Source organism: Helobdella robusta, assembly GCF_000326865.2.
Source record: "Helobdella robusta unplaced genomic scaffold HELROscaffold_6, whole genome shotgun sequence".
Lineage (NCBI taxonomy): Eukaryota > Metazoa > Annelida > Clitellata > Rhynchobdellida > Glossiphoniidae > Helobdella > Helobdella robusta.
This window is the reverse complement of record NW_008705330.1, coordinates 418,941-430,417: the sequence shown is the minus strand read 5'-3', so window position 1 is coordinate 430,417 and position 11,477 is coordinate 418,941. Positions and strand designations below refer to the sequence as shown.

Here is an 11,477-nt window from a genome sequence, read left to right as displayed (position 1 = left end):
ATGACACATTTTATGTTTCGAGATTAAAAATTATGATAATTATGATAAACTTCTGGCGAGGATCTTCTGGGCCAGGGCCATCAAGTCTCTCCTTGCTCTTCTATGCCTCAAGGAAGGCAGACCCAACAAATACAAGCAATGATGACGGTGTTGAAAATGATGTTGATGATGATGATTCTGCTGACGAAGACGATAATGATAATGATGAGAATGATGACGACGACGATAATAACGATGTCTACGATTACGACGATGGTAATGATTATGATGCTGATGAGCAGGATGAGCATGGTGATGAAGATGGTGGAAGTGATGACTAGACAGACAGACGGCCAGACATACAGACAGACGGACAGACAGACGGAGAGACAGACGGACAGATAGACAGACAGATCGTCAGACAGACAGACAAGAACGTTGAGTGAGTGAGCACCTTGCAAACGCTTCCTTCCATCGATTCTGCCGTCGTCAACTAATTGTTCCCCATTATTCACCCATCTCTCCGGTGCTCTTTATTGTTCTCAGTTCATTCCTACATTTTTTCATTCAATCATCTATTCTATCAACCTACTCGTCCCTTATTTTAAAATTCGTTTATTTTTCCATTTATTAGTTTATTTGTTCATTGCACGCGTCCACCTTGCGTGAGTGACGTCATGTGGCAAGTCAGGTGGGCGAGCTGGAGGAGGAGGTGGTCGGTTGGTGGCTGGTGATCTGTTCAACTGCTTTTTTATTTTTTATCAACTTGGCAAACATTTTTTTCCCAACAAAAACATGATGCAACATCACAACAACAAACATGATACAACATCACAACAACAAACATGATACAACATCACAACAACAAACATGATACAACATCACAACAACAAACATGCATGCTACCAACGTTGGGCAACGAAATTTCAATTTTTTAAGAAAACATCTTGCCAACAAAAACTTTCATAAACGCGCAGATGATGACGTCATAATTGCTCACGTGACAGCACACCACCACAGAAGCACCTTGCGACTGATGTAGGAAGGATGAACAAACAAAATGCAAGTCCTCCTTGTTTTCTTTGCCGGCTCTCCAACAAATTGCTTCGTCTCAAACGTGCGCACGTTCGTTAGTATGCGCAAGATGATGACGACGACGACGACGAGGATGATGAGGATGATGAGGATGATGAGGATGATGAGGATGATGAGGATGATGAGGATGATGAGGATGATGAGGATGATGAGGATGATGAATGCGATGATAGTGACGAGTTCCAAAATAGTGAGAAAAAAAGTAAGACTCAAAGAAATATGCGCATACACAAACACAAACTCACACACACACACACAAACATATTTACTTAAGGTGCAACAAATATTGCATCTGGATATCAATGCAAATGCCGTGTGACTTAGTGGCGCGTGTGGCGTTGTATTTGTGTGCGTGCGCGTGTGTGGTGCTGTTTGTCAGATTGGTGTGTGTGTGTGCGTGTGTTTGTGTGTGTGTGTGTGTTTGATGGATGTGTGTATGTGTGTGTGTGTTGTGTGTGGTGATTGCTGTTATGACTGAACAAAAGTGATGATGATGATGATGATGATGTGATGGAGGTGGGGGTGGAGACTGATGATGGCCGTAAGAATGATAATGATGAAACGTGATGAGGAGGAAAATAATATTCTTGATAGATGGCTAATGCTGGCAAATGTGCTTTCTCAAACAACAATCCGGCCATCCGCGGAGATGCAGCGGCAGGCAGCACTCTCATATTCCTCCTCGTCTTCCTCCTCCATCATTCATCTCCTCCCATCCCTACCTCCTTCCTCCTCATCATCATCAAGATCATCATCACTATTCACATCACCAACTTTATTATCACAGCAGCATCATCGTCATTATTGGTTTCAAACCATCATCATCATCATCGTCCCCTTTGTCATCATCGTTTTCTTCATCACCACCATCACCATCATCATCATCATCATCATAACCAGCATATTCATAATCAGCATCATCATCATCACCACCATCATCATTACCATTATCATCATCACGATCATCATAACCAGCATCATCACCATCACCATCATCATCACCATCATCATCATCATCATCATAATCACTTAGCTATTATATAATAGGCATCAATCAGGTAATTAGAAGGCCAAGCGAGGAGGCAAATGAAATGAAGTAGCAAATGAAGTAACGACACGAAAAAAAACAACAACATGTTGTCGTCGAATGCAGCCTGCGAGCTTCCCTGCCGCTAACCCGCTGAAGTAAACATCATCAACATCTTGTGTGGCTGGTGTCGTCACAAACACATTGTCACGTGCGGTTACGCGTGTGTAGTGTGTATATGTGTGTGGTGTGTTTGTCTGTGGTGTGTGTTTGTGGCGTGTTTGTGTGTGGTGTGTGTGCATGTGTGGTGTTTGTGTATGTGTGTGGTGTTTGTGTATGTGTGTGGTGTGTGTGTGTGGTGTGTGTGTATGCGTATGTGTGTGTAATGTGTGTCAGTGTGAGTTTATTGAAACAGAAAATGTTATAGAAAGTGTTCTCTCTGTTTTCGGAACTTTTTTGTTGTTGTTAATTTCTTCAACGTTGTTCTAAGATAAGTCGATGGGTGGGGTATTTTAAAAGTGATTTCTATAGTCTGATAAGCTATTAATGTGTTGATTACCATCACACAAGTGTTAATGTTAGCAACAGATTGTTGATGTCTTGTTAATGTTGGCAACAGATTGTTGATGTCTTGTTGATGTTGGCAACAGATTGATGTCTTGTTGATGTTGGCAACAGATGTCTTGTTAGTGTTTTTTTGTTGAAGTGTTGATGTCTGTGCGGTGCATGCACTCTCACATCAAGAACATCGATCAACCGACCCACTGTTGATTCAACAAACAACAAACTCCGTCCCAGGAGCTCCACTCACAATTGCTTATCCCACCTCATCATCATCATCATCCTCATCATCATCTTCTTCATACTGGTCATCATCATTTTGCAATTATCTTCCTCCAGTATTCATCACCAGCCCCGTACTTTCATTATCCATCATCATCATCATAATCAGCATCATCATCATCATCATCATCATCATTACTTCATTTTTACTAGTTGAATGTTTGTCTCGATAGGAACTTGTGAGTGTAGCCAACGACTTCCAGCCACTCACCCACCCTCGCAGGCCGGGTGGGAGTTGTTGTTTCTGCAGTGTTTAATATTTCCATCGCTCACCGTCGCCATTGAGAAGTAACGACCAGCCATCAACACATCCACTCCACTCATCGTACTTCACAACCGAGAGGACAACTGATGATGATGATGATATGAACAACAGCACTTAACATGCAAATGCGTTCTTGCTCCTGCTGGTACGCTGTTCAGTGTGTTGTTCCATTCGCGAGACATTTATAAATTAATTTGCTATTTCAATGTCTCAAACTCCATCTCATATTTCTTTGCAGCGTTTTGAGAACGTTGCAGGTTATCGCTTTGAAAAACTTGAAGTTACGTTCATGGCCACCGACGTTTCAGAGAGTTGCCATCTGGCAAGGAACATCGAAGTGATCCAAGTGTGCTGGGCGGAGTGGTGGGGTGAACTTTTGAAGTTTGAAGCAAGTTTGAAGTGGAATCAACTCTTTCTGCAACTGCAAATTGCGATAAAATCTCATTTTGTGTTTTGTGTTAGTAGAGAAATATATTTCTACAACTTTGAAGGGGTCTCATGGCCGAGTGGTTAGCGTGTCCGTCTATCACTCCCACGACCCGAGTTCGAATTCTGCAGTTTCTACAGGTTCATTCGGGTAGCCGACTTCCGGTCAACCCAGCCGTCCATCCTTCCGAGGTTAGTAAATGTGTAGACGACGTAAGCTGTCGTATGTTGGCCGGCGAGATGTTTCAGTGGTTCAAATGCGCGCTGAGTCAAACATCTCAATGGCTTTCATAGACTCAGCGTATATGATGCGGTGCTTGCGCGTGCACATAAAATACATGTGTACGTCGTGTGAAAAGGATAAACAGCCTTTGTGGCAAAGATGGCTGCTTCAAATCAATGGATGAAGAAAAGAAAAACATAATAAAAGATATATAGATAACATATCTGTAACATTGTAAGTGGTTCTGCGTATGTCAGAGCTGCAAAAATAAAGGCTAATAAAAAAATATAGAAAAAACTTGGGACGCGCATTTGCATGTTAAGTGTGTTCATATCATACTAAAACATTAAAACAATTAGTTCAGAGTTTTTATTTACTACATAATATAAATTATTCTTCACAAAATAAATGGTTCACAACAAAACGAATTTTCGTTTTAGTACGGGAGTAGGGTGAGGTGAACTTTGAACTCGTGGCACTATGAAGAAACATGGGGTGATCAAAACAACGGAAACTCTTGTGTCATCTATTTCCACCATCTATCACCATCCCCATCTTTCATCACCACCCACCATCCATCACCACCATCATCTCGCCGTAACAATTATTGGAGGGTGGGTCACCCTTAACATAATTTGATAGAATGCTAACTGTAATTGCTTCTAGTTGATCTTTAGAAGTTACAAATTTTTACAGAAGCCGATTTACTAAAAGAAGAATTGTTTCCCTGCATACTGGAAACAAAAAATCCTCAAAACATTCTTCCCCAGTTTATTAACTTTAAAAATCACAAAACGACAACATGAGATTGCGAGCCGAGTTTATTTGAACTTGTAGTTATAACTTTAAAAAAAACAAATATGTGTGATTGACGTAGAGGCAGTTGAAATGAATGAAAGTGCATCAGACAGAACGCGTGGAACATATATTTACAAATCTCACGTGTGGGTAATCTTCAACAAAATCGATCAAATGTCAATCGCTAATTACAGGCTATAAAAACACATCTGATAATTTTTTATTACAATAAGTAGAGTGAATTTGTTAAAAGATGTTCCTTACATACTTTACAATGTTTAAAAGTTGAATGGACAAACAATAACTAACCAGAATGTATCAGTTGAAATACTCCTTCATTCTCTCAAAATATCTCACTCCATTATTTCAATTAGAAAACAATTATGAAAATATTTCCGCGAACAAGCAATCAGTTTAAGATTCATAACTGCCTTACAATTTATTGAAAGATAGAAAAATTAAGTAATTATTGAACGCAAATAAGTTAGATTGAAATGAAATGCAAATGACAAAACGCGTGTGTCCAATCAACAGTATGTTATAATATATGTGACAGCTCGTGAAGAAAAAACTTTTTAAACTTTGCATTCGTCCTTATCATCCAGTTTAGTAATTATTTCACCAAATTTCTAAACTTTATTGTCAACAGTTTCACAGTTCTTGTTGTTCATTCTTTATCAATTCATCCACTAAACCCATCGCCATCTTCACCGTCATCATTATCATTTTAATCACTATTTCTTACTTTCAATCAAATTTCTGACAATCGTCATCATCATTTCATTTCCCTCGCCATTTCATTTTCATCATCATCATCACCATCAGCATCTTCACTTTCATAATCCATACCCCTCTCATCACATCGTCATCATCAACCTCATCATCATCATCGTCGATGACATCATCATCATCATTCTAAACATCATCATCATCATCCTCACCATCATTCTAAGCATCATCATCATCATCATCCTAAACATCGTCATCACCATCATCATCATCATCATCCTAAACATCGTCATCACCATCATCATCATCATCATCCTAAACATCGTCATCACCATCATCATCATCATCATCCTAAACATCGTCATCACCATCATCATCACCATCATTCTAAACATCGTCATCATCATCGTCGATGACATCATCATCATCCCCGTCAGCTATCGACGACCTGTTCCAGCCAGTTGGACATTTTGAAGTGTTCCGGGATGACGTCATCGAGTCTGGCGATGATTTTGTAGATGGCCTTCTTCCACGACTGCTCCTGATCCTTTTCCGCTTGGATCGACTTGAAGAACTCTCTCAGTGTGGCTTCCACTGTGGCGCGGAAGTTGTCTGGCACCTGCGTGTGAAAGTGTGTGTGTGTGTGTGTGTGTGTGACAGTATGTGTGAGCGAATGTGTAAGTTGTAAAAGTGTGTGAGAACGTGTGAGAATGTGTGAGAGTGTGTGAGAATGTGTGAGAGTGTGAGAATGTGTGAGAGAGTGTGAGAATGTGTAAGTGGGTGGGTGTATGCGAGTATATGTGAGTTTATGTGAGCACGTGCTGATGTACGTGTGTGTGCGTGCCTGTGTGTTGATGCATGGTGTGGATGTACTGGATAAACGGACAAACTTATGGACAGAAAAGAAAACTAAAAACGTGGATAAATGGATGAATAGATGAATGGTGAGATGAATGTCTAGGTGAATGGATAGATCGATTGGTTATTGGCTGACTTGATGATAAATAAATTGTATATAAATAAAACTTTGGAATCGAAAATCCATTAAGAAACCATTGAAGCTGATAACATGTTAAATACGTGTCCCATTGGTTTATATTCTCTCATAATTCTTCAGAATCTTTTTAAGTAAATATTTTTTACTTAAAATTTTTCATCAAATATAACCAAACAACAACAACAACAATAATTGGATGATTGAATAGTAGGACAGCACATAATTTCTAACTGTTTATATTTTTATTCTAAGCTGATTGGTTGATTGATGATTAGTTGACTGATGATTGATGATTGGTTGGTTGTTGATTGTTTGGTTGTTGATTGGTTGGTTGATTAGCTGTTGTTTTGCTGGTTGCAGATTAGTTTGATTGATGAATAGTAAACTGTTGACTGGATGATTGTTGATGATTGGTTGGTTGATAATTGGTTGGTTGGTGATTGGTTGGCTGATGATTGGACGGTTGTTGAATGGCTGTTTGTTGATGGTTGGTTGGTTTTATAGTAATATAGCATGTTCAAACATCAAATTATTTTTACGAGCATTTTTCAATTAGTGACTTGATGAAAAAAAGAATGTTTGGAATGTTGTTCATTGTGGAAGGATCGTGATGCCAGTGCAGAAGTCCTCCCAGAAGTCAAATCAACCTCTGCCAGGACAGACAACAGGAAATTGAATTGCACGATGACGTTCATGAGAACAAAGATGATGATGACGATGATGATGAAGACGATGATGATGAAGACGATGATGGTGATGATGATGACGATGATGACAATAAGATGATGATGATGACGATGATAAGGTGATGATGACGATGATGACAATTATGCCGGAACTAACAACAACCACTCACGATTCTAACGTGAACCAACAAACACGACGACGATAACATTCCTAAGAAACACCATGATGACGACCACCCCGACCACCACCACCACCACCACCACCACCACCAGCTTCATTTCGGAAGTTATCGGGTGAAGTGTGAATGTTATTTCTTATTTGAAGCTGTAACATTTTCCAGCAGAGAAATTTATTACGCAACCTCACCCTATCATTTCTCGCCACACACCCAGCCACACGACAGCAGACCCACACGAGGAGGTGGTTGTGTTAGGAGGAAGCACCTCCCACAGGCTGTCCGGCAATGTTTAAGATCAAAAATTAAAAACTGCACAACCAGGAAATTTGATAATTGGTGCTTTAAAATCAAATTAGGAAGATGAACTCAAGAAAATAAATTTTTTCTTAGTAATTTTGAGAAGAAAACTCTCTGAAACGTAAGAAACGATGTTCGTCAGCATGGTGGAAGCGTCCGCGCCACCACCAGGTGTGCAAACAAAAGATCAACTATAAAACTTTCGCATGTTGACAAACTCAGCGCAAACACACAGACACTAATTAACGGTTCACGTTCGCACGCTCACTCACACATGCGCACACACACACACACACACACGCGCGCACACAGAAACATAAACAATCATCGGATATTGTCACATACGCCTCAGGCAAAATTTCATAGAAACCTATTTATTTTCATGAGTTTGTGTGTGTTCGTGTGCGCGTGTGCGTGTTTGTATGTGTCTTTGCGTTTGTGTTACTTGGGGCGACCTGTACGGCTCACGTGTGCGTGTCGAATTGTTTGTGTGTCTGCGGACATTAAATTGTTGAGTGTGTTTGTTGCGGTTGGCTACCTTTCAATTTGTTTAAAAGTAAATATGTTCAATTGAATTTATTAATAAAAGTTTACACGCAGAGATAGTGTTTGTGCACGAGATATATTCATGCAGGAGTGTACGTGCATGCATTTCTTGCGTTTTTGTTTAACGGTGCATGCATGAATATAAATTCGCCATGCGGACGCGTAGGTACTTTGACTTGCATGCGTCTGTATGCATATACTTTTGCGGGTGTGTGTTTGTGTGTTTTTGTTCAAAATGGTTTTATGTAAGTGCGTGTTAGTATGTGTGTGTGTCTGCGTGTGTGCGTGCGTGCGTGTGTGCGTGCGTGCGTGTGTGCGTGAAAGGTTTGTGCACGGTTATTGAGCGTGTGTATGCGAACGTTCGTCTTGCGTCAACAATTAATCGATTTTCGATTTAGAAGTACTCGCATCGTTCGTATAAATACGATTGGAGGGATGTGTGGCGGAGTGGGCGCCGTGAAATTTTGGTTTAATGTGTGTGTGTGTGTGTGTGTGTGTACGTGTGTGTGTGTGAGTTTGCCTGTTTGTGTGCGTGGTTCGTGTTAATATTTTTGTTCGTTTATACATTACAACATTGACTGGATTAAACTTTTGTTATATTACGTTTTTTCACGAATGCGGAATATGTTGAAGGCAGTTGAGCAGCATGTATTTTAAAACAAATGTTTGTATATCGAATGTTTAATCTGCCAAAAAACGTCCACATCAACACCAACATTCATCTCAACATCAACATTGAAAATCACCTGAAATAAAAATATTCCATGCATAAATCAAGCTGCGATTTCCTACTATGAAATGCTATCAGCGCATTTGTTAATTGAAAAGTTGGACACGTTTTGTTGTTGTGTTGATGTGTTGCTGTAATGTTGTGTTGTTGTGCTTTTGTGACGTCGCGCTGATGTCTCGTTGTAATGTATGGATGTTGTGTTGTTGTGCGGTTGTGAAATGGAAGCGTGTTAAGTAGGAATTACATTCAACATATCAAATTTCCCATTATCAAAAATTTGAAACAGCTCCATGACCATTGGAAGCCTTATAATGCGAGTTGCTCTTTATCGCCAGTGTTTGATATGCGCTGATAAATGCTGCTTTGTGTGTTTGTTGTTTGTTGATGTTTTTTGTTGATGTGTTTTGTTGATGTGTTTGTTGATGTGTTTGTTGGTGTGTTTGTTGTTTGTTGATGTGTTTTGTTGATGTGTTTGTTGATGTGTTTGTTGGTGTGTTTGTTTGGTAGATTTGTTAATATTCCATTTATTAGTATTTTCTCGTTATCGTATTGATAGTTATTTAGACTTTTTTCTAGTTAATAGCTTTTTTAATGTTGTTGCAACGATATAAATGTAGAGTTAGTGTTGATGTGTTTGCGTTGTTGTGGCGAGTTTAGCAGAGGGGTTGCAAGTTTGTGTTCAGCCGGTGACTTTCCATTTATGAGTGATCTTGTTTTTATGCTGGTGCAAGTTTCTCGTTTATGTTGTTGTGGTTGTTGCCGTGGCTGTTGTCGTTGTCGTTGTTGTGTGGTAGTTGTAGTTGTTGCTGTGGTTGCTGTTGTTGTCAATGTAAGATAGTGTTCTTAAGGCAGTTGAAAATAAAAACTACACATAGATTCAAAGTTGTTAATAACATTGTTTAATTGTTTGCATGTCTGTCTCTTTGTTTGTTTGTTTGCTTGCTTGTTTGCCTGTTTGTCTGGTAGTTTGTTCGTTTGCTTGTTGCCTGTTTGTTGGTTTGCGTGATCAAAACCAAACGACATCATTACAAATGAGTTCACCTTTTTAAACATGATCCCAACATCAGCATGCACCATCAGTAACTCATCACAAACCTCCAAGCTTCCTAATTATTACTATCACTGAGTAGTTGTACAACAACAAAAACATCATAAACAACCACAACAACCACAACAACATCAACATCATCAACAACAACATCAACAACAAAAACAACATAAACAACAACATAAACAACAACAACAACAATAACAACAACAACATCACAGATCAACACCGCTCCAACAACAAACAGTAATGACAGCACAAATGTTAATAGCATAAGAAGCATATTGACTGTCTGTTAATTAACTTTGAATGAGGCATATTTCATCAAAGGCACCTCTGCAGCACCTCTTAACCCCCATGTTCATTCAGTGCCAGACAATCAGACGATATCGTTCTAATCTCTGGGGAGGTCAAACAACAATGAACATCCAATAATACAAATTGGTTTTGTTGTCTTTCCATGTATGTGTTGGTGTGGTTGTTGCTGTTGTAGTTGTAGTTGTTGTTGTAATTATTGTTGCTGTTGTTGTTGCTGTTGTTATTGTTATTGTTGTTGTAGTGGTTGTTGTTGTAGTTGTTGTGACTGTTGTAGCTGTTGCAACTGTTGTAGTAGTTGTTGTAATTATTATTATTGTTGTTGTTGTTGTTGCTGCTGTGGTTATTGTTGTTGTTGTGGTTGTAGTTGTTGTTATAGTTGTTGTGGTTGTTGTTGTAGTTGTTGTCGTGGCTGTTGTTGTTGTGGCTGTGGTTGTAGTTTTGTATGTTGTAGTTGTTGTTGTATTAAAAATAATAATACTAATGAAAAGAAGAAAAAGAAGAATATAAACAACAATAGTAGTAATAAAAACAAGAAGAAGAGGAATAATACCAACAGCCACAGCAACAAAGCAACGATCACTTGGATAACAAAGATGCGCAATATTAATTATCGACAATAGATGGGTGTGAATGGATGATGAGTGAATGATTACAATGATAATGGTTGTGATGGGATGATAATCTGGTATGATGATGAATCCATATAGTGTTGATGATGATTCAATATGGTGGTGATGATGATGATGATGATTGTGATGATTGTGATTACATATGACAGGTGTAAATGATTATTGCCATTTATTATTGTGACATCATATATGACATGATGATGATGATGATGATGATGATGATGATGATGATAATGAGATAGAGTTCAAGATAATGCTGATGGTGCAATGATAATAAATATATAGTAATAATGAAGATGATGATGATGGTGATGATGATCATGATGATGAAATAGTGATGATGATGTTGGTGAGGATGATGAGCATGCGATTGTGATGATGACGTTGATGATGAACAGTCGTGAACAACCAATCGAGAATCGAAATCGAATCATCATCAACCGAAGGAACAATCAAACGCAGATCTTCTGAATGGTATTTAAAAATTTTTAAACGCTGAAGAACAATGTAGCAGAAGACAGAGACTGGCTGGCTGGCGTGCCTGCCAAGTTGATTGCGCTGAATGTGTGGGAGAATGCGTTTGATCGTGCGTGAGCTGCTGAATGAAGGCATGCATGCTGTCAACAATTGAACGCGTTGAAGTAATAAAATGATCAATAAAG

At 39.1% G+C, this 11,477-nt stretch overlaps 2 protein-coding genes across 2 annotated transcripts in view; one reads left to right on the top strand and one right to left on the bottom strand.

Moving 5' to 3' along the window:
- Nucleotides 1-41: 41 nt before the first annotated feature.
- Nucleotides 42-3,929, top strand: HELRODRAFT_163978 (hypothetical protein; the record flags this gene model as incomplete). The annotated part of the gene is made up of 4 exons (XM_009029051.1): nucleotides 42-291; nucleotides 3,168-3,172; nucleotides 3,448-3,590; nucleotides 3,701-3,929. 4 exons carry the CDS (start codon nucleotides 42-44, stop codon nucleotides 3,927-3,929), a joined length of 627 nt encoding a protein of 208 aa, XP_009027299.1.
- Nucleotides 3,930-5,818: 1,889 nt separating this feature from the next.
- The window catches only part of HELRODRAFT_69065 (hypothetical protein), a gene marked incomplete at both ends in the record, with an annotated part of 10,342 nt that continues 4,683 nt past the window's right edge, over nucleotides 5,819-11,477 (bottom strand). The window contains one exon of the mRNA XM_009029001.1: nucleotides 5,819-6,004. Within this exon, the coding sequence (XP_009027249.1) occupies nucleotides 5,819-6,004 (186 nt within the window). The remainder of the gene's footprint in view (nucleotides 6,005-11,477) is intronic.